The following is a 22,476-nucleotide window of genomic DNA, read 5'->3' as shown; positions in this document are numbered from 1 at the left end:
CCATCTTGTTTTCGCAGTACTAACATCTGTTGAGTCGAAGACCATACTACAACACACTCGTAACCGAAATCGAACGACAATATCGATCCCACGATAGAGCCTGACAAAAGGTGTATACATTTCCCTGCCGGACTCTGTATATAAACTCAGAGAAAGGGCTGGGAGTTAGCAGGTCGTAACAGACACAACCAAAGCGTGTTGTAGGCTTTACAAAGCAGAAATAAGAACAAAATCATACAATTTAAAACATCATTTAATTTCTAAAAAAAAATCACATTTCAGCATCTGTTCCGTTTAGTAGTAAACGTCAAACTAAAATCACGTGTAGAAGAGTGGTGAAACCATGCGAAGCTAGATTAGCAGTATCCATTGCAGCACATACCGCAGTAATAAGTACCGATCGTCTGACACAATCATGTAGTAATGCAGGGAGAGTGAAGCAGTCGCTCTTCCTCTGCGTGGAACAAAATTTAAGGGAATACATTAATTGTGAATATGCTCGTCCCACATTTCACTGATCTATTAGTGAGAGATAGAGGCGAAAAGAATTCAGTGGTATTATGGATTAATCGACTGACATTTCACGATAGAAATTATTAACATTGCGGGGTGATATTACAGCGCACAAATGAAAGAAAGTGTGTCCCTATTTTTAGGGGGTTGTTGAGCTAGCAGAAGGTGATGATGCAGCCATACTTTAGGAATAAAAAAGATTTTTCCGAATATGAAACTTGATCCTAAAAAAAGAGCAAGGGCACGGAACAGATAATGCCAGCGTGATGTACGGTGTTAATAGTGGGTTATATGTTCGGATGAAAAAAGCATTTGGAAACAGTGCTGTTGTTCTCATGTGTTGCGTCTTGTCGTTCACTACAGCTTGCACTTTCTCAGCGCCAGTTAGAGTTGAGTTGATTTGTGGGGAGGAGACCAAACTGCGAGATCATCGGTCTCAATGGATTAGGGAAGGACGGCAGCCTTGCCCTTTCAAAGGAATCATCCCGGAATTTGCCTGAAGCGATTTAGGGAAAATACGGAAAACCTAAATCGGGATGGCCGGGCGCGGGATTAAACCGTCGACCTCCAGAATGCGAGTCCAGTGTGCTACCACTGCGCTATCTCGCGCACTCGCCAGTGGGAGTACACAACAAGTACACTACACAATTAATTGTGAAAAAGATTAACGCGATACATGAAATATTCCAGAAATTTGCAATACTCGTTGGATGTCCAATGAACCCCTGCTTTATTGCAGAACCTTTAAGCCATATACACAGGGACCCATCCAATAAAGTGTATCAATACATCCAGAATTTTCTGACTGGACTACAAAACACCGATAAACTTTTTGAATCCGAGACTGCGACTCCTACGAAATTGTTACATACTTTGGCCAATTTAGTTCGGCCCAGAAGCGGCAGAATAATAAATCCCACTGCTAAAATTTATTCCCTTAGGAGCAGCATTGATAACACAGGTCTGCAAAAACATTTTTGTCGGCTGCATGAGATATTTTTACTGAATTATATATTTTAGAATGCGCTGATTTCAAAAGTAATGTCCATTTTTTCTATCGCATAAGGTTTTTTTGCAAATCCAAACACAAAAATTGGTAAAAGCACTCGTTTATTCAAAATTATCAAACACAACATTAATTTTACAACAACACATATAGTAGCAATATTATATTTATTCATGCTTTTTGTGAATCCTTTTCTTCTTTTCCTTGATACTTCTCCGAGTCCTTTTCCTATTTCCATCTTCAGTTTCCCGCTTTAGCATCCAACAACAGTCAGCAAGCATAGTGACATTCCACTTTCTTGATACCGTCTCTCGATATCACGGACATCCTGGTGAAACCGCTACCCCTGTTCTTCACTGTAAACTCCCAGGTTTTCTGGAAAACTGTCTGTGAGGGAGTGCAAAAAATGGACCTCAAGCTCATCTTGCTGTCTTGAGCTTCGTATGCTGCTGGCATCAGTTGAACAATGGTTTTGTCGTCAGGATCTTTCGCACTACACCCTTCAACGATAGACAAGCTTCTTTTTCCTTCTCACTCATACTTTCCACAAAGAGGGTGTCGGTTAAAAGTTTTCTTATGTCAGGGCCAGTGAAAACTCCCTCTTTCATCTTTGCTTCTGATAGCCTCGAACATTTTGTTCATAGATATTTAAAACAGTCCCCACCCTTTTCCATCGATTTTACAAATTGTTTAATCAACCCCAATTCGGTATGGAGAGGGAGTAACAACTCCTTTTCTGGTGGTACCAAAGTAGTATTGATAACATTTTTCTCTCCAGGTTTTAAAGTTTCTGGGGGTGGCCAATCACTTTTAGTCCAGTGCTGTTCTCTGGGTCTACTATCGCACAAACATAAGAAGCATGGGTATTTAGTATAGCCTGCCTGCTGACCCAAAAGCATCGTGAGTATTTTGAAGACCTCACTAACCATCCATTGATGGTCCTGATATTTGATTATTTGCAGGATAATGGCCAAATCGTTATAGTTTCCGTCCATGTGCACAGAATGTCCCATCGGAGGAGATGCAAATTTATTTGTATTGTGCAATAATAGTACTAACACGAATTCTTTACAGACGAATGGAAAAACTAGTAGAAGCCGACCTCGGGGAAGATCAGTTTGGATTCCGTACCAACGTTGGAACACGTGAGGCAATAGTGACCTTACGACTTAGCTTAGAAGAAAGATTAAGGAAAGGCAAACCTACGTTTCCAGCATTTGTAGACTTAGAGAATGCTTTTGACAATGATGACTGGAATACTCTCTTTCCAATCCTAAGGGGGCAGGGGTAAAATACAGGGAGCGAAAGGCTATTTACAATTTGTACAGAAACCACTTAGCAGTTATAAGAGTCGAGGGACATTAAAAGGAAGCAGTGGATGGGAAGGGAGTGATGTTATTCAATCTGTATATTGAGCAAACAAAAGAAAAATTGGGAGTAGGTACTAAAATACATGGAGAAGAAATAAAAACTTTGAGGTTCGCCGATGACATTGTAATTCTGTCAGAGACAGCAAAAGGACTTGGAAGAGCAGTTGTTAGTGTCTTGGAAGGAGGATATAAGATGAACATCAGTAAAAGCAAAACGAGGATAATGGAATGTAGTCGAATTACGTCGGGTGATACTGATGGAATTAGATTTGGAAATTGGACACTTAAAGTAGTAAAAGAGTTTTGCTATTTGGGGAAAAAAATAACTGATGATGGTCGAAGTAGAGAAGATATAAAATGTAGACTGGCAATGGCAAGGAAAGCGTCTCCGAAGAAGATAAATTTGTTAACATCGAGTATAGATTTAAGTGACAGGAAGTCGTTTCTGAAGGTATTTGTATGGAGTGTAGCCATGGAAGTGAAACATTGGACGATAATCAGTTTGGACAAGAAGAGAGTAGAAGCTTTCGAAATGTGGTGCTACAGAAGAATGCTGAAGATTAGATGGGTAGATCACATAACTAATGATGAAGTATTGAATAGAATTGGGGAGAAGAGGAGTTTGTGGCACAACTTGACAATCATCACATAACTAATTATGAAGTATTGAATAGAATTGGGGAGAAGAGGAGTTTGTGGCACAACTTGACAAAAAGAAGGGACCGGTTAGTAGGACATGTTCTGAGGCATCAAGGGATCACAATTTTAGCTTTGGAGGGCAGCGTGGAGGGTAAAAATCGGAGATGAATACACTAAGCAGATTCAGAAGGATCCAGGTTGCAGTAAGCATTGGGAGATGAAGAAGCTTGCATAAGATAGAGTAGCATGGAGAGCTGCATGAAACCAGTCTGAGGACAGAATACCACAACAATGACAACAGTAATTTAAGAATAGTTTTGGATGAATCAACGAATAGGCGTCATTCACGTGAGTCATACTACATATCACAGCAATGCATGTGTCTTTCCACATCATTGCAAAAACTGAATTTCCTTCTTTTGAGAATAACTAGGTAAATTCTTTTTGTCGGTGTCTGAACATGAAAATGAGGTGCCAGATAATAAAAGGTTTTTATTTTTTATTCTGGAACCTAACAGTTCGGCTGCATCTAAACTGTTACTAGATCATTGATCTCACTTTGAGAAAATAGTTGAGGCCTTTCATCTTCGTCTGAAGAAAAATCTGAGCTTCATTCACCCTGGGGATGCAATGTAACTTAATCGAACAACTCACTCGGGTATTCATCCAAACTGGAAGGGACTGTGGGATAGGTATTTCAGAGCTATGGGGCACTGGACGTGTAGCTGAGTAAAAGTTAGGTTAATTTCTGGTTGTTTTTTTGAATTGAATCCCTTTACGTCAACTGAACAGAAGTAGCAGTCAGTTGGTTAAATTCTTCCTCGTGCTTCTGTCTTTCATTTCTGCTTCAACTAGCCCAAAAGCCAATGATTTGAGAAAATTTCTTCGCCATTCCACTTATAGAAGACATACGCGTTTATTCCCGGCGTGTCTAGAAGTCCATATATGTATCGCATTGACCAGCGCATGGTTTTCCGTGTTGTGGTCTTGTTTTGGCATAGTAAACCAAATACATCGACCATGTTCGATTTCTTTGCTTCTCATCTATTTCACCTATCTCATGCATCCTTGACAAAAGAACAACGTTTTTCTTTTTCTTTAAAACGTGTGACTCCAACAATTTTTCTCTGTGTAAATGAATTCAGGTGAACAAGGTTCCCTCTTCTTGATTCGAAGCAGATGTTCTCGGATTTCTGGTTTGTTATTGCGACAAGGTGCCAGTCATTGTGGAGTTTTTCTGAGCTGCTTCACAAGAAGCAAACCAGTTGTCCACTGTAATGTTCCGGTTGGTTCCATATATAGATTCACATAATATGTAGGAGTTCAAACACATTTTTCCGTAGTCTCTTTTCCTCAATATTGGATGTCCGATAAAAGTAATACGTCTTCGTGCCACATAATTAAATTATCTATAGCCCATATTTGTCCGGCTTTCTTGGAAGGTACGTTATGAATGGACATCTGCCTCGGAAGCTAAGGAGTATCGCGTCAAAGTTTAGAGAAGAGGGACTGTACAGTTCTTGACTATGCTTGTGAAGCGTACACCATAAATCACACAATGCAGTGAACTTGTCTGCAGTTCTTCTTTGCAATCTAATACACAAACAACAAAAAGTTTTGCATCATCCCGGTTCCCAGAACTCCTGAAGATAGGCCGTGACTGTGGATATTGTATCAGACACAGTCCCTTGACTGTTCAGAGATGTCAGCAAACCCGCGCAAGGACGTAAACAACCAGAGACTTTAAGAGGCCTCACGGGCAGCCCTGCGGCCCTCCACTCGCCCTGCCCGCCACGGTGAGGCGGTGTCTGTCGCCCGAGAGGGCTAACTTCCCGTAGCTCTTTGGCTAACTTCAATGCTAATTAACTCGGAAACGGCACAACATATCGAATATTTTTCTTAACAATTATTTCTCAGCACCTTTAGAAGCTTTTCAGGCTGTTTCTGCCACCTGCCTGTGGTGGATGTTTAAAATGATTTTATCATTCATGAATTACGTCTAGTTAAGCATAATACACCGAAGCGTCGAGGTAACTGGTACAGGCATGCGTATTCAAGTGCTGAGATTTATAAACAGGCAGAGTACGGCGCTGCGGTCGGCAACACCTATACAAGACAACAAGTGTCTGGCGCAGTTAGATCGGTTACTGCTACTACAATGGCACCTTATCAAGATTTAAGTGAATTTGAACGTGATGTTATAGTCGGCGTACGAGCGACGGAACACAGCATTTCCGAGGTAGCGATGAACTGGGCGTGTTCCCATACGACAATTTCACGACTGCAACGTGGTGGTGATGATGTATGGTTTGTGGGGCGCTCAAGTGCGTGATCATCGGCACCCGAACAAAGTCCCAATTTTTAGCCAGTCCAATTTGTACACAATCCAGTCCAGCCACTGTCACGCATCACGATGATGAAATGTCGAGGACAACAGAAACATCCACACCCTGGGCAGAGAAAATCCCCAAGCCGGTCGGGAATTGAACTCAGGACCCCGTGATCCAGAGGCAGCAACGCTATCCACTGGACCACGGCTGCGCGGGATTAGCCGAGCGGTCTCAGGCGCTGCGGTCATGGACTGTGCGGCTGGTCCCAGCGGAGGTTCGAGTCCTCCCTCGGGCATGGGTGTGTGTGTTTGTCCTTAGGATAATGTAGGTTAAGTAGTGTGTAAGCTTAGGGAGTGATGACCTCAGTAGTTAAGTCCCATAAGATTTCACACAAATCTGAACATTTTTGAACTAGACCACGAGCTGCGGACGAGTGCACCGTGAATATCAGTAATCTGGTAAAACATGAAATCTTCGACACCGCTGCGGTTGGAAAAACACTCTTCAAGAACGGGAGCAACGACGACTGAAGAGCATCGTTCAACGTGACAGAAGTGCAACCCTTCCGCAAATTACCGCTGATTTCAGTGCTGGTCGATCAACAAGTGTCAGCGTGCATACCATCCAACGAAACATCATCTATATGAGGTTTCCGAGCTGAAGGCCCACTCGATTTCCCTTCATGACTGCACGACACAAAGCATTACGCCTCGTCTGGGTCCATCAGCACCGACATTGGAGAGTCGATGACAGTAAAAGTGTAGCGTCCTCGGACGAGTCTTATTTCAAAGTGTATCGAGCGGATGGATGTGTACGGGTATGGAGACAACCTCACGAATCCATGGATCCTGCAAGTCAGCAGGCGTCTGTTCAAGCTGGTGGAGGCCCTGTAATGGTGTGGTGCGTGTGCAGTTGGAGTGATATGGAACCCTTAAATGTCTACATGCGACTCTGACAGGTGACACGAACGTAAGCATCCCGTCTGATCAACTGCATCCGTTCGTGTCCACTGTGCATTCCGACGGGCGTGGGCAATTCCAGCAGGACAGTGCGACATCCCACACGTCCAGAATTCCTGCAGAGAGGCTTCAGGAACACACTTCTGAGTTTAAACACTTTCACTGGCCACCAAACTCCCCAGACATGAAGATTATTGACGATATTTGGGATGCCTTTCAACGTGATGTTCAGAAGAAATCGGCACCCCGTCGTACTCTAATGGATTTATGGACAGCTTTCAGTTCCTTCCAGCACGTCGAGTCCATGTCACATCGTGTTGCGGCACTTCTGCGTACTCGCGGGGGGCCTACACGATATTAGACAGGTGTATCAGTCTCTTTGGCTGGTCAGTGTAGTTATTTACATGACGGCGATATGGCTAAGTTGTCTAAGGAGACTCCCTGGATTCGGACGGACTGCAGTGAGGTGTTCGGCCAGCTCCTCCTTCGCCGGCGTCGCTGCTCCCGCAGTGTGGCCGACGCGTTTCTGCGCCCGCCGTCCATTCTGCCACAGTCGTCACAGGGAAGTTTTGCGCTCCATCTGCCTAAGAATCACTTAAACTTTGCTGGCGACTGCACGTGTTTGCGTGCCGTATTTTCTGAGGTGGCTACGTGGGAGCAGCGCGGTATTCGCCTAAACGAGTGTGGGAACACGTCCCTGAGTCGAGAACCACCAGCCTGGGCAGTGGAGCAGACCAACTCCTCGTGTCTCGAGCTGCTGGAACAGCTGGTGGGTGTCCGGGGTGGCAGAAGCTGGGCTCACGTCGTGGCGGACGGCTGAGGCCCACTCTCCAGGGAGGCCACGAAGCGGCGCTGCCCGCGGAAGCAGCCTGTGGCCTCCGGCGCCTGGTCGAGCTGAGGAGCGGCCGCAGTAGTCGCACGCAGCGACTGCACGTGTCACGTGTGAATATCTGCCCTCACCACGAGGGACGAAGTGGACGGGTGATGCGGCAAACGGATGTCCTAGTGGAAATATTCGACAATAAACTGCAGTGAAACGTCTACGATTGGCAGAACTGTATGTAATGACTGTTTTTTTGAGCTTATACGGGAATATTAGATCTAGAAGCCACTGACACCTGACCGATCAGGGACTTCATGGCACAGTGTTTTGGAGAAGCGTTGCAACGCAATATTCGTGCACAAGAGATCAGAAATCCAACCGTCATGCAGTTACATGATCGGTTTCTGAAAATAACAGTTTAAAAAAAAGTTGAGCCAAGTGCGAGATATACAGCGGATTCTGATAGCAACATCCCGGGTCCTTTTTTCCTAGCACAACAGGAGGCAACTCGTCTTGTAAAGATGTCTCGTCCTTGTACCCATCTTTTTTTTTTCCTCCACCGGTCGCAGACATTAACGTGCGTGCAATAAGTAATGCATAACGGAACGGCAAACAGGAGTTTTTGGACGTTACTAAAATGAGAATTGCGAAATGACACGATGCCGCTTGATCTTCTTTTATTCATAAAATCAGGAAAAGGATTTCTAGAGCTAATCTAACATCAATGTTCATAGCAAAGTTCCCGAGCACTAAACCTCCCTTCTCGACCACCGTAAAAAGCCGTAGAAAAGAAAGATTAGCAAGAGGTCGCACATGCTCTTTCTCCGAGACAAGTTTCAACAAACTGTTCCATTTTTACGCTAAACCGCACTTGACACACGGATTTCGGTGCTGCCTCCTCGGAAACTTATCGTAACTCCTTGTCAGCTATTATTTACTCGCATGTTGGCGGAAACCAAAAATTATAGCTATACATAAACCAGGGAAAGACCGGGTTGACCCCAAAAGCTATAGGCCAATCTCCCTCCTATGCCACCTGTATAAGGTATTGGAAAGGTTGATCTTCCAAAGAATTACAGATACGATAGAACCATTACTGATCCCTCAACAGGCAGGATTCAGACAAGGGAAGAGTTGCACAGCACAGGTGTTGAATTTGACACAGCATATAGAGGACGGCTTCCAAAGGCGGCAGATAATAGGAGCGGTGTTTATAGATCTTTCAGCCACCTACGACACTGTCAATCACAGACTCTTGTTGCTGAATCTATACAACCTCACCAAGGATTACAAACTAACCTGTCTAATTAGAAATCTTCTACAGAACCGAAGATATTTTGTGGAATATCAAGGACAAAGAAGCAGATGGAGGCAGCAGAAAAATGGGTTGCCACAGGGCAGTGTACTGGCACCCACCCTCTTCAATATATACACTAACGACCAGCCGTTACCAGAAGGAACACAAAGCTTCATATATGCAGATGACCGAGCAATCACAGCACAAGATCACAGCTTTGAAAGAATTAACTGCCTATTACAGGGACAATCAATTGAAACCAAATCCTTCTAAGACCCAGACCTGTGCTTTCCACCTCCGAAACAGACAGGCTAGTAGAACCTTGCAGATAGATTGCGAAGGAACCGCTTTAGAACACTGCAAGACTCCAAAATACCTCGGAGTCACTCTGGACCGTGCTCTTACATATAAGGAACACTGCTTAAAAACAAAGCAAAAAGTGGCTGCCAGGAACAATGTGGTTAGGAAGCTGGCAGGAGCAACATGAGGAGCACAGCCAGACACAGTGCGCACGTCCGCATTAGCCCTCTGCTACTCTGCAGCTGAGTTCGCTTGCCCAGTAGGGTGCAGATCTACACATACAAAGAAAGTTGATGTTGCTCTGAAAGAGACATGTCGTGTCACTACGCGTTGTCTAAGAGCTGCTTATCCGGCATAGCCCCCCGGACACCCGAAGAGATACAGCAGCACGGAGTGAAATGAAGAAGGCATCAACATCCGAAGCACACCCACTACATGGCCACCAACCGGCACAGCAAAGACTTTTGTCTAGAAAGAGCTTCCTTCACAGCACTGACACTCCACATCAACACCGGGAGAAGAGATGGCAGGTCAGATGACAGTATCTAGAGGAGTGGCTGATCCCGCAAGAAGTTCTTCCCCCAGGCTACACAGAGAAATGGTCCACATGGACATCACTCTGCCGCCTGCGTTCGTCTGTCACAAGATCCAAGAGTAATCTGGAAAGGTGGGTCTTGCAGGTGGACTCTCTCCAGTGTGACTGCGGAGCTGCCGTGCAGACATCAGCACATCTACTACAATGCACATTACCTCCAACTGTGTGCACCATGGAGGACCTCGTAAACGCTACACAAAGTGCACTGGACGTTGCAAATTTTTGGGCATCCGCTGTATAGATTAAAATTACCTTATGTTTGACAACACAATCTGTGTCTAATCATTTATTTCATTCTTGACTAGTTTAATTTATAAACCATAATGTATGAATGTATGTAGTAATGTATCTAATATTTTTTTTTTAGTTTGCTTCTGACACGATAAATAAATATTAGCTATTATAGTCGTCTTTATTCCGAAAGCAATAATACATGAGAAAAAGGTACGTTAGCCATCGACGTACTAACTACTTCTTTAGAGGGGGGAGGGGCAGGAGCAAGCAAACGCATTTACTGATTTGGTCTTTCAGAAAAACCGTTAAGAATACATGCATACCGATAATGTGGGAAGGTGTGTTAGGTAATCAGCACCATGTTGTTCTCCAGAGAGAAACAACTCATTAATACTAATATTCGTTTGCATTAGTTTTTAAAAAGACATCATTTATCTGGGAAGACGCCCTACTTTGTTTTGAGTCCATTTACGAAAAGGAGTTCATATTTACTGTAGATTGCAATATCAGTTGGCCAGAGATAAACCTTTTGTTATTATTATTAGTTCACAAACCCATTACTATTTTACAGACATTGTGCATCACATCTTAATGAAAAAAGAACAACAAAATTATTTGAAAAAGAAGAAAGCTTTGTAACCTTCCCGTATGTAAATATCCTTTCTGTACTAAATTGACTGAGAATTGAAACTGATAAATTTTGGACGCAAGCAGCGCTACGTCATGGCCTTGTGAAATCAACCTGAATAAACTGAAAAATTCTTATCTCATAATGTTGTCGCCAGATAAAGCTGTCTATATATCTGCTCCAAAATGGCACAGCTTAGTGCGATGTTGGCCTGTCTACTGCTGCTGAACAACATTTGTCTAAGATTTGCATTATTACAAAAACACTGACTTTGCTTCTTAACACAGCTGCATAGCTGGTCCTCTGATTATTAAATAACACATGACTATGATCTGGCAAAATTTGTAAAATATTTAAATTCAAGTAAATGACTGGTAGAAAATTATGTTCTCAAAAACCGTATTATTGAAAAAATTCTGCAAACCATTACATAAATATTGAACATTAAAAGTCTGACTTAATTGGTGCTGACAAATCACAAAAAGATTGAAACAAATTCATATTAACATCTCAGATAACAAATTTAAATACGGACATGGCAATGAAGAATAATAAAGTTTACCTACACAACAAGGCAATGAACTGCGCTGCAGAAGCGGCCGGCGACTGCTATTGCTCTTACACGGCTATGAACTGTACTGTAGCGGTGAGCCGCTACGATTTCTCCGTAAGAGCGAGCTATTGCGACTGCTCCATAAAAACGAACTATTGCGACTGCTCAGTAGAAGCGAGCGATTATTACTGCTGCCGACACTGCTTTGACCTGCGATTCTATTGCAGCAGACATGTTTTATATCGCAGGCAGCGCGTGAGCAGTACATCTAAATTACATTTTCTCCAGTTGGGTAGTGAACAGTAATGAACCCCTTACAACTTATGTTTTGTTTTTATTTACACTAAACAAATTTATATACAATTTCCAAATGTGTTTTTCCGGTCGACAGCTCAGGACATCCTTAAGATTAATTTTTCCAACCCTGTCTTGATGAACATGGAGTAAGAGTAGATGAGTGAGTCCGACTGAGTCATCTGACACAATTAGATACATTTTGAGTCGTCTCAAGGCGCTGAATAGCCTCTCAGAGGGTGCTGAGTGCTGACGATATCGGAACTGTCAGAACCAGAAGGGTGAGGCCAATGACTTGCTGAAAGAGTCCTTCAATCTTACCAGGTGCAACAATAAGTTTCCTTCCAACAGAGGATAAATCACATGGTTGTATGCCAGCCGTAATGGTTCGCAGCATTTCGACCTGTGCATAAAGCCTGCCCAGGTCAAAGCCTGTCGTACGTACTCCAAGCAATGCTTCCAAACGACATCTAGATGTAGGATGTGTTTGGGAGAACGTAGTAAGCGTCTCTTGAAGATGGTATAGTCGCGTTAGATCCTCTTGGTGGAACCTTCGATCAGTCTCATTCAGAAGGAGATAAAGAATTTCAAACAAATCTTTACTATATTTTCGTTGTTGAGACAGTTCTATGGGAAGAGACTGTGTTCTGGGTGTTGCTGTTTCGCTGGTATTTTTCTTGGCCATGAGATATTTGGATCCCTCATATTTAAATTTTTAGAATAATCTTTGGATTCCCCTAACAGCATATCAAATCCTTCCATAGTCCTAAGATTTGCAAGACCTCGTTTGACAACCTCTCACTGCATTAAAATTTGGATTCTGTTCCTTACACAGTCCAGGCTCTTCAATTGCTATAACTTTACCTTATAACCCTTCCATTTGGTACGTGTTTGCATAGAAGAGACAACAATATGGGAATTGTGAGTCCGCCTTGATACAAAACACTTTGTTGTTTGTTTACTTATTTATTCCCCAAACTAGTTTCGGTGACAAATATCGCCATCATCAGTGGGTTTTTTACATTTAGAACACGCAGAAAGTAGCAGAGTTATACAAACACTGTAACACAAAATTACATTTTTAGTTTTCGTTTTTTTTTAAATATTGTTTTCCGTGGATACTTTCATATTACCTTATTTATTGCACATTATGGCATGTTTTTAAGAATTGTTGTCATTTACGGCATATTTTCTGTGCTTTTTCTGTTGCCGTTTTCTCAGTGTACATCATGTCATCTGCAACTGTGTAAGCTGCTCTTAGGAAACAAATACTGCAAAGTGAAGTTACGTGTGTCAGCGTTATACACTTGGGTTTGCTGCAGTGTTGTGGATACTGTTTTGGTGTGTTCTAGGCTGTTACTTAAGAAATAGTTTCAAACTTTTTGAGCCGCTTCGCATAGCCCCCAGGACTGACCTTCTTTCATCTCTAACTGAGCTCGTTAGATTCAATATTTCGGTCTCCGTTTTCTAGACCCGCTCATAATTTTCCCGAAAGATTTTACTCTTACAGCCCATCGGGTGGGATACATTGGAATTGAGATTTTGGGTTTGGATTCGTCTCTTCGACTCCACATAATAGCCAACATCTGCATACACGTTTATCGTTTTTGGGGATTCCACAATTATATTCGAGGCGCCTTTCAATGTTACCAGTAGATCGCACAATGGATCACAGCTTCTTGAAACTTCCTGTGGTGCCAGATCTAAGTAATGGTTGCTGCAGTGGATGTGGCAACTGTGTGGCTTGTCCTGAAGGATTTCCTTCACACCCTTGTTCCGCCCGGACTTATTAGCTGCTACATCGAAACTGTGGGCGTGTACAAACTCAATTTCTAGTGAGTCTTAGAAAGACGTCTTTAATGGTGATTGCCAGCATTTGCGCCTTGGAGCCCGGTGGACTATATGAACCCAGAAAATGTTCTTTTATTTCGAGCGTCTCAGAGTCAATACAACGTACACTGTTCCTGGCTAGCTACGTCCGTGGTAGGGTCTGCCACAGTTCCGTAAAATGGGGAATTTTTTATTTGCTGCACCATTTCTCGCCGGATCATGTGAGCCAACAAGCAAGTGTCACGCGGCATTTCAGTCATATCTTCTGTTCTGGCACATCATTCTTCCTCTCTTGGGGAAGTGTAATGAGGTTCCCAGAGACCGTTTCATGACCTCTCAGTACGTTTCCTGTTCGATCCAGGAACCCGAGTAAACTGATCATTACTAGCAAAGTGGTTCTTGCTTTTTCCTGATCGGTCAGCAGATGGCTTGGGCAATCACAGGTGTGCTACGAGTATTTTCATGTTGTTGAATAATTGCGAGAGACTCCCGATGAAAAAGACTTTTCTCGTACATCCTGAACTTTTCCGTAGCTTTTTTCCAGTTACAGAAACCTTCTTTCAGAAAAGCTGTCTCTTTCTGTGGTCTTCTATTGTTCACTTAGTTGATGGACCGAATGCAGTCATAGCACAAAACACTGCCACTCTTTTCTTCGTAATGTGGCAACGGATAAGCCACAAACCATTCCCATTTACAAGATGTTCCAGTCTTTCGTGAAAACTTATGCTTATCTGCTGGGTGAAATTTTATTTCAAAGACAGGTATACTTGAAGTAGAACCCATTGTGTTTTCATGTCAGAATGGGGTGTCCGCAAGCTCAGACAGTCCTGTGCCACAACTTTTACGTTCATTGCCACTACCTGCAATTGTTAAGGATAAAAACGTGCAACCTGACGTACGTCGCACACATCACTCTACCATAAAAAGAACTTTGAACAAGCAAAGTATGGTAATGGTGAATGTGAATGTCATGTGACTAGGACCTCTCGTCTGGTAGACCGTTCGCCGGGTGCAAGTCTTTCGATTCGATGCCACTTCGGCGACTTGCGCGTCAGTGGGGATGAAATGATGATCATTAGGCCAACACAACACCCAGTCGCTGAGCGGAGAAAATGTCCGACTCAGCCAGGAATCGAACTCGGGCCCTTAGGATTGACATTCTGTCGCGCTGACCACTTAGCAACCGGGGACGGACATGGTAATGGTGAACACATAGCATAACAGCACAAGCGTAGGAGGAAACACTCGTAGTGAAGCATGAGATGTGTAGCTTTCCAGTGCCGCGGCCGGCGCTTCCTCGTGTCATCGGCTGGTGTTACTGCTATCACACTGAGACTGGCCATCGTCATGGGTAACACTAACAAACACGGTCTCAAGTTTTCAGTGCCACTACCACCTTCAAAAAACTCCTTGATACATTTTTGTGACAGTATGCAGTACCACACCTAGAATAACAAAATACTAATAATCGTATATAAATATCAGTCATGACTTTTTCTTATAACATCACATGGGAAGCGTTGCATAGTGAATATAAAAAGAGAACGAAAAGTTTGGTATTGAAATTTAAAAATGACGCTATAACTCGCTAATTGTATGTGTTTCAAGCAAGAGCAATCATTGTAAACATTATTAAACATCTATAAGGGAATTACAAAATAAGGGTGCAAACTATACTTTGAAGTAATGCTGCAGTGTAAATGGAAAAACATTAACATGAGACGTAACAAACAAACTTGCTCATTTTACACCAAATCGATTGCGACTGATGATTTACGTTCTAGGAGGAAACTCACATGGTAAGTAAACTATTTCTTCAGAGATGAACTGCCGTATAAAGCACCGTGTTGTTGTGTTTATTTGACATTCAACTTTCAGTTGTTAAATCAATTTAAGTAAATTGAACAATGTTTGTACCCTTACGTGTATCATTTGTGAACTCAGGTCTCGTTTTCTGTTTTCCGAATGCTTTTCTCAGTGGCTGTATAACAGGCAAAGACGAAGCTTTTTACCAGATGCGACTGTATATTTTTACTTACTGCTGTTGTTACGACAAGTTTTATTGTAATCGTTAACTTGCATTATAGCACTAAGCTAACGAATGACAGTAATATACTTCCATGTTATGTTAGATAAATACACGTCAGTGTTTACTGTACAGAGAACTACTCATCTGTTTGCGCACTAAACCTTGTTTCAGTATGTTGAGCTCTACTGTGCATGGCGTGCAGAAACTTATCATGTGCGGCGTATCACCAACATGTACAATCCATTTACTCTTCACTGGAAAGACACAGCTTTCCTACCACAATAAAAAAAATTACTTCACTACGTCAGCTTCAGTTGGTACGCTGCAATACATGACCTAAAATGTACAAAATGTAAAGTAGCCAGTGAGGATCCACTGCAGGTACTAAGGCAGCAAGGTGGCATGGGAAAAACTTGGATATCATGGTCGAGCGGCTGCTCATAAGCCACACATCGCGCCGGTAGATGCAAAACGATGCCGCGTTTGGTGGAAGTAGCGAAAACATTGGACGATCGAACAGTGGAAAAACGTTGTGTGGAATGACGAATCACGGTACACAATGTGGCGATTCGATGGCAGGGTGTGGGCATGGCCGGTCAACATCATCTGTCAGCGTGTGTAGTGCCAACTGTGAAATTCGGAGGCGGTGGTGTTATGGTGTAGTCGAGTTTTTCATGGAGGGGGCTTCCACCCCTTGTTGTTTTGGGTGGCACTGTCACAGCACAGGCCTACATTGATGTTTTAAGCACCTTCTTTCCTCCCACTGTTGAAGTGCAATTGGGGATAGCAATTGCATCTTTCAGCATAATCGAGCACCTGTTCATAATTCACGGCCTGTGGTGGAGTAGTTACACGTCAGTAACATCCCTGTAATGGACTGGCCTGCACAGAGTCCTGACCTGAATCTTATAGAACACCTTTGGGATGTTTTGGAACGCCGACATGGATACCTCTTCTCAGTGCAGCACTCCGTGAAGAATGGATTGTCATTCCCCAAGAAACATTTCAGCACCTGATTGAACGTGTGCCTGCGAGAGTGGAACGTCTATTCAATGCTAAGGGTGGGCCATCTCCATACTGAATTCCATCTTTACCGATGGCGGACGCAACTTCTAAGTCATTTTCAGCCAGGTGTCCGGATACTTCTGATCACATAGTGTATAAGATATGGCTCTTCCACTCCGTAAATCGTGCACATGAGACATTTACTGAAAGCTGACACAAGAAGAAGCATCCTATATTGGTAACTGAGACAGTTACAGTCTCTGCATAAATTTAAACGAGTGGCCTGCAATGGTAGAATCAATTTCACATTCGTTTAAAGTGCACGTAATTTCTGGAAGAATTTATCAGCACACCTTTTGTGCAGTATTAGCTTAGCTATTGGTGCGCTCTTAGTAGCACACACAGAGTTGGACTTTTGTTTCCACCGAGCTCTTCACATGTGCTACACGGTCCACCTGTGGCTACCCAAACTTTAAATTAGAATGACCACGGAAAATTTTCAAATAAAATTGACAGTCAGCTTGAATATTTAGTCTAATGTTTTTGAACATCTGTAACGTAATCTTCAGGTTATGTTTAGAGTCAAGGTAATTCCATTCTTCATTGGTATAATGTGCTTTTCTCACTGGAAATGAGTTGATGTTTTTTTTTACTTGCACTATTAAAGCCATTGGTTTAGCATTTCCAGGACGACATTTTCCCCTCTCGTCTTGTGGAGATTTACCTTCTGTCAACAGATTGCACAGGCGGCTTACTCGGTCATTGCTGACACCGAAAATACTTTGGAAGGTCATTTTACAAAGCCGCATCTTACCGTCATGCCCTGATTGCCAATAAACGTATGACTGTCCTTTTGATTTCTTCCTGCTAAATTCCTCATCACTTCTTGGCTTCTTTCTTGCCACTAATTTTACTAGTGTGAGGCTTGAAGCAATCCATCCATTTCATTTTTTGTTTGGAAGTCACTAAATTTAGCGTATAATTCTATCTTGCTAACTTCTGTTACCTTGGTTGTCATGCATTTCGTCCGACAACTGGAAATAGAATTACGTGTTGAATTTAATGTTGTACATTTATGTTCACTGTGGCAATTAAACCTTAATTTTGAAGCAATACAACGTTTCAGATTAGAATTCACCTGCAGCGATTACACGATGTTTTGGTCACTCTATTTCTTTTGCAATTAGTATACGCTTCTTTTTTCACTCTAGCTCATTTTTATGTTTCGGAAATGAAATGATCGTATGGCATTTATTGGCCGGGATATCCCCTTCGGGGTTCGGGTTCAGTTGACTCCACTTCGGCGACTTGCATGTCAATGATGATGAAAATGATGATGGATACACAACACCCAGTCGCATGCCGGGAAGCGAACCCGGGCCCCGTTGCGTGGTAGGTGGTAACGCTACCGCTGCGCTGCCCCTCTGCGTTCTTTCTTTTTTCCCCCCTGCTTCCTGACATTTGTCACTAGCTTCACCACTGCCTGTCATTTTATCACCAATAGCAGTGTGAATCGATTAAATCGAAAAGTAAGAGGCAATATCGACTGTTCTCTCTATTTAAAACAGTGTTGACTACTTAAATTCTGAGAAAGCCGGTATCTTTCGTACTTGAGGATTTCTCTTCAGTTAAGGTGATACAATGGCTGATTAACAATACTAAAATGCCAGAACCTACGGGATTTCTCCATACCGTACCATCTAAGTAGGTAACTCGATGCTGTCAAAAACAGGGCATGTGGGGTTTCTGAATATTCGCATACATTTAGTAACGTTCGGAAACCGTAGGTGGAGCTGTCAGTCACAGAGCACGTTTGAGTCGCGTGGTCCAGGGGCTGTGGCGACTTCCCACTGTCCACTGCGTACCCGACTGAAGGGGAGGCAGCGCGCTGACGTGTCCTCAGTTGCAGGCAAGCATTGCTTCTTAGTAGTAGGCTTTGCGGGCAGAGCTGTGTTCCGATTGTAATTTGTTGCTTGTTTTCTGTGTTGCAGGGCTGTGCGAGCTGGAGTCTGGGCAGTCTAACATCATCCTGGACATCGAGGAGAGCAGCGGCTCCCGTAAGTCCGCTCCAGCTGTGCTGTTAGGCAGCTTAGCGCCTATATTTTTTCCTTTTTTTATTTTTTGTAATCGTTTGGTTTGTGTGTGTGTGTGTGTGTGTGTGTGTGTGCGTAGTTTGATGTGTGTATATACCTTTTTTTTAAATATACATATGTATGTATCTGTGGGGAAGAGAGGCAGAGAGAGAGAGAGCGAGAGAGAGAGAGAGAGAGAGAGAGAGAAAAGGAGGGAAGGAGATTCTTTAATTATTTATCCTGCTTAGATTTCGGTTTGCTATTGTTTAGGTGGCTAGCATGTTCAAAGAGTTATTGCTTGTATGGATTCTGTCGTTGAGTACCCTTTTTTCCATTGCAATGGCTCTTTGTATGTGAAATTTTTCTTACAGTGTCAGGAGCTTTTTTTTCTGATTATTCACTCTGATAACTGTCGTGTCACATTTCATGTTGGACTTTCGTATTAGATCACGCTTTGTACTTAATATAACAGTTGCTCGTCAAGTTGGCTACATTACGGTCCGTCGAAACATTCTTCCCTAGAAACCTTGGTGTGACGTGGCGTGACGTGTTGATGACGTTCCTTTGACAGCGTGTGAGAATGCCACCATTTGAACTACGAAGGAGAATCTTTTGACGCGACGGTGACGTTCTATCAAGTGTGAAGACACCATTACTCGGTACGTTGACGTCAGCGACTTGTACTGGAACATTGCAAGAAAGAGAGTGTAACGAAACGTCAGACGGTGTGGGAGGGGAGGCAGGCGTGCCCCTGGTGAACGCCGCCACGCCACCCGGCCGCCGGCGCCTCTCCGCCGTCGGCACTGACCGCGTTGGAGTGTCCACTACTGGGTCTGCCACCTGCACTCCGTCCATCATAACAAACACAAACGCGGCGGCTGGTCAGCAGCCGCAGCCCCCGTACACTGGTCTTGTTCCGCTCGTGAAAGTAGGTCCAACTTAGGTATTAGATATTTTACTACTAAGTTACGTTAAATGATACTTCAAGATACCTTATTACCGTGTCACTGTAAATGGACGTATTAACGACCGTAAACCCCGCCCAGCTAGCCGACCGATCTAACGCAGGGCTTTCCGCACTGGGAAGGAGAGCCTGGTCCTCGGCACGAATCCCCCCGGTTGATTTGTGTCGAGGTCCGGTGAGCCGGCCAGTCTGTGGATGGATTTTAGGCGGTTTTCCATCTGCCTCTCCGAATTCGAGCTGGTTTCTCTTATACCGCCTCAGCTACACTATGTCGGCGATTGCTGTGCAAACAAGTAATCCTCGTACGCGTACACCACCATTACTCTACTACGCAAACATAGGGGTTACACTCGTCTGGTGTGAGACGTTCCCTGGGGTGGTTTTTTAGGTGACCATCTTCTATAGAATACAACCCGTCTTTCTTCTGGACGAAAACTCAAAATAAACATACAGTGACATTTCTTTTTGTAAACACGATTATTTTGCTGCTAGGTTGATTAGATATACAGGGTGTATCAGAAAGAATCGTCCGATATGGCACGTCTATATTTCTGAAACTAATAAACATATACAATGGCTTCTGTTTTCTGATGAGGAAACTCATAAAGTTTTTTTTCATACCTTTTCGTAGGTGTTCAGTATGCCCCCTTGAGATGCGATGTTCAAATTGTTCCGACACTGTAGCGAGCATGTCTAGAGTTACAACTTCCACAGCTGCAGTTACAACTTCCACAGCTGCTGTTATGCGGTGTCTCAGTTGTTGGTAAGGGAGGCACATATGTACAGTGTCTTTTATAAGCCCCCACAAGAAATAATCGCTTACAGTCGGGTCCGGTGACCATGGAGGGCAGTAATGTAAGGCTGAATCATTTGGTCCAGTGCGACCGATCCATAGTTCAGTAATCAACTGATTTAAAAACCCCTAGACTTCCAGCGGAGCGGTGCCCCATCCTCTTGGTAAATGAAGTCGTTCAAATCAGTCTCCAACTGTGGGAAAAAGAAAGTTCTCACTAAACAGTAAGCATGAAAGGAAACTGTCATCCTCCATCTTGCCAAGGGCGAAATTACAGAACTGGCTTCAAATGGTTCTGAGCACTGTGGGACTTAACATCTGAGGTCATCAGTCCCCTAGAACTTAGAGCTACTTAAACCTAACTAACCTAAGAACATCACACACATCCATGTCCGAGGCAGGATTCGAACCTGCGACCGTAGCGAAATTACAGAACTGCCTGCACATGTTGTTGTTCGTCATCTTCACGAAGAGCTCGCAGTAGCTGAATTTTATGGTTTCACGTGTAAACGTGAACGCAAGACATGTCAGACGGACATCGGGGGCATGTTGAACTGTCGAGCTGCACGGCGAACGGATTTCTGCGGACTCCTCGTGAAACTATGGCTATAGGTGGTTGGAGTCCTGACACGTAAGTTTCAGATTATCTGCGTATCAAGTTATGCTGGCGACTGATGTGATATATATAGGGATGACGTCAACCCGCACCGCATCAACAACAATGGCGGATTGAAACGTTGATACTGGTTGCAACAAAATAAAATACCATTATAAGGACGGCTGTAGGTATTTTATTTTGTGACAGTAGTAAACGGCCGTCGTCCCAAAGACCACCTGGTAAAAGGACGGACATACAAAAACTTTTCTTCCCGATGTCAACTATCGTAAGCGCTGTTTTTTTGAGTGCTGCCAAAGAACTCATCATTTCTGCTACTGCCTTATTCTTGCCTCCTAATTCTTGATTTAATGCGCTCAGTTTTCCGGTAAAATTGAAACGTCCCCTTAAAAAAAATGAAAGACTGTGCTGGTAAACCTCTTACGTTATTTGATTTTCAAACAGCTGAGCAAAACTGAACGTACTCAGACATTCCTCTCTTTTCTTATTCTGATCATCACTAAACTGACACAATATTTTTTTTTTAGCTCAACGCAATCTGACTTTCAATAATCCATACAAAAGAATGGCCCTGACTAACAACAACCTATACCTTTCATGAATCACTTACCTCACAAAAATCTTCGTTACTCGAGCTACTGCAACACAGCGAGCACCACTACTGCCAGCTAAATAAAAGATTTTAACTACTGAAGACACTAACTACTGGTAGGCATAATTAGCAAATGAAAAATTTTGATAGAGAACAGACACATGTGTTTACCTTAATAACGTTCAAAAGTCATATATCAATTCATGACCTCCATCTTTAAAAATTTCCTTTTTCTGGCGGACACATGTCCAGATCGTCCGCTTATAGCCGCTTATGGCAACCTGTCAAACCTCTGGCATCTGTCTCCCCACATCCACCACTGCTAGCGGCTCACCTCCAACTGCCCAACGCTACGCTCAGTTCACATCCAAATGCCGAAAGCTACAATACCAAATATTCCAACAATGCAAACCAGCCACAGACTGCACACAGCACACTCAGTGATTTTCATACAGAGCGCTACGTGGCGTTACCAACATAAAAACCTAAACAGCCTACTTACATAGCCCCCATGCTCCACAAAAAAAAAAATTAGAAGTTGTTTTGGGCAGCGCCCAATAATTATTTGCTAATTTGTTTTATATTAACGATAACAAATATATCAAATGCACACAATTATTGATACAATTTGGTCAAAAGCAGCAATTGTTCTCATAAAGACAATCCTGATCATTCATCACATTGCACAAAGTCCGCTCAGTAAAAGAGAATGCACACGGCAGTAGTGGGTTTCCATGCAGTCTTGAAGAAGTAGTGTTGTCCTTCCAACGGAAATACACTGCTAACTCTTGACGTGCAGACAGGTAATGGGCCACAACAGAGCAAACCCACAGCAGAGTCAGTCGAAGTTTTGAAGAATATTGGTAGGTAGGTCGTCACAGAGTAGACCCACTGTAGTCCTGGTAATGATGGGCCACCAAAGGTGCAGACCCACTATAGTCCTTGTAGAGATAATGGTATTGGTGGGTCATCAAACGTGTAGACCCACTGCAGTCCTTGTAGAGATTATGGTATTGGTGGGCCACGAAAAGTGC

The 22,476-nt window shown here is 43.3% G+C and overlaps 1 protein-coding gene across 1 annotated transcript in view; it reads left to right on the top strand.

The window, feature by feature from the left end:
* LOC126279125 (cadherin-99C) overlaps window positions 1–22,476 on the top strand; it is a 637,420-nt gene that overhangs the window by 340,768 nt on the left and 274,176 nt on the right. Inside the window, exon 3 of the mRNA XM_049979608.1 lies at window positions 18,397–18,462. Within this exon, the coding sequence (XP_049835565.1) occupies window positions 18,397–18,462 (66 nt within the window). The remainder of the gene's footprint in view (window positions 1–18,396; window positions 18,463–22,476) is intronic.

The sequence above is a fragment of the Schistocerca gregaria genome, chromosome 6 (genome assembly GCF_023897955.1).
Source record: "Schistocerca gregaria isolate iqSchGreg1 chromosome 6, iqSchGreg1.2, whole genome shotgun sequence".
NCBI lineage: Eukaryota > Metazoa > Arthropoda > Insecta > Orthoptera > Acrididae > Schistocerca > Schistocerca gregaria.
This window is presented reverse-complemented; position numbering and strand designations above follow the sequence as displayed.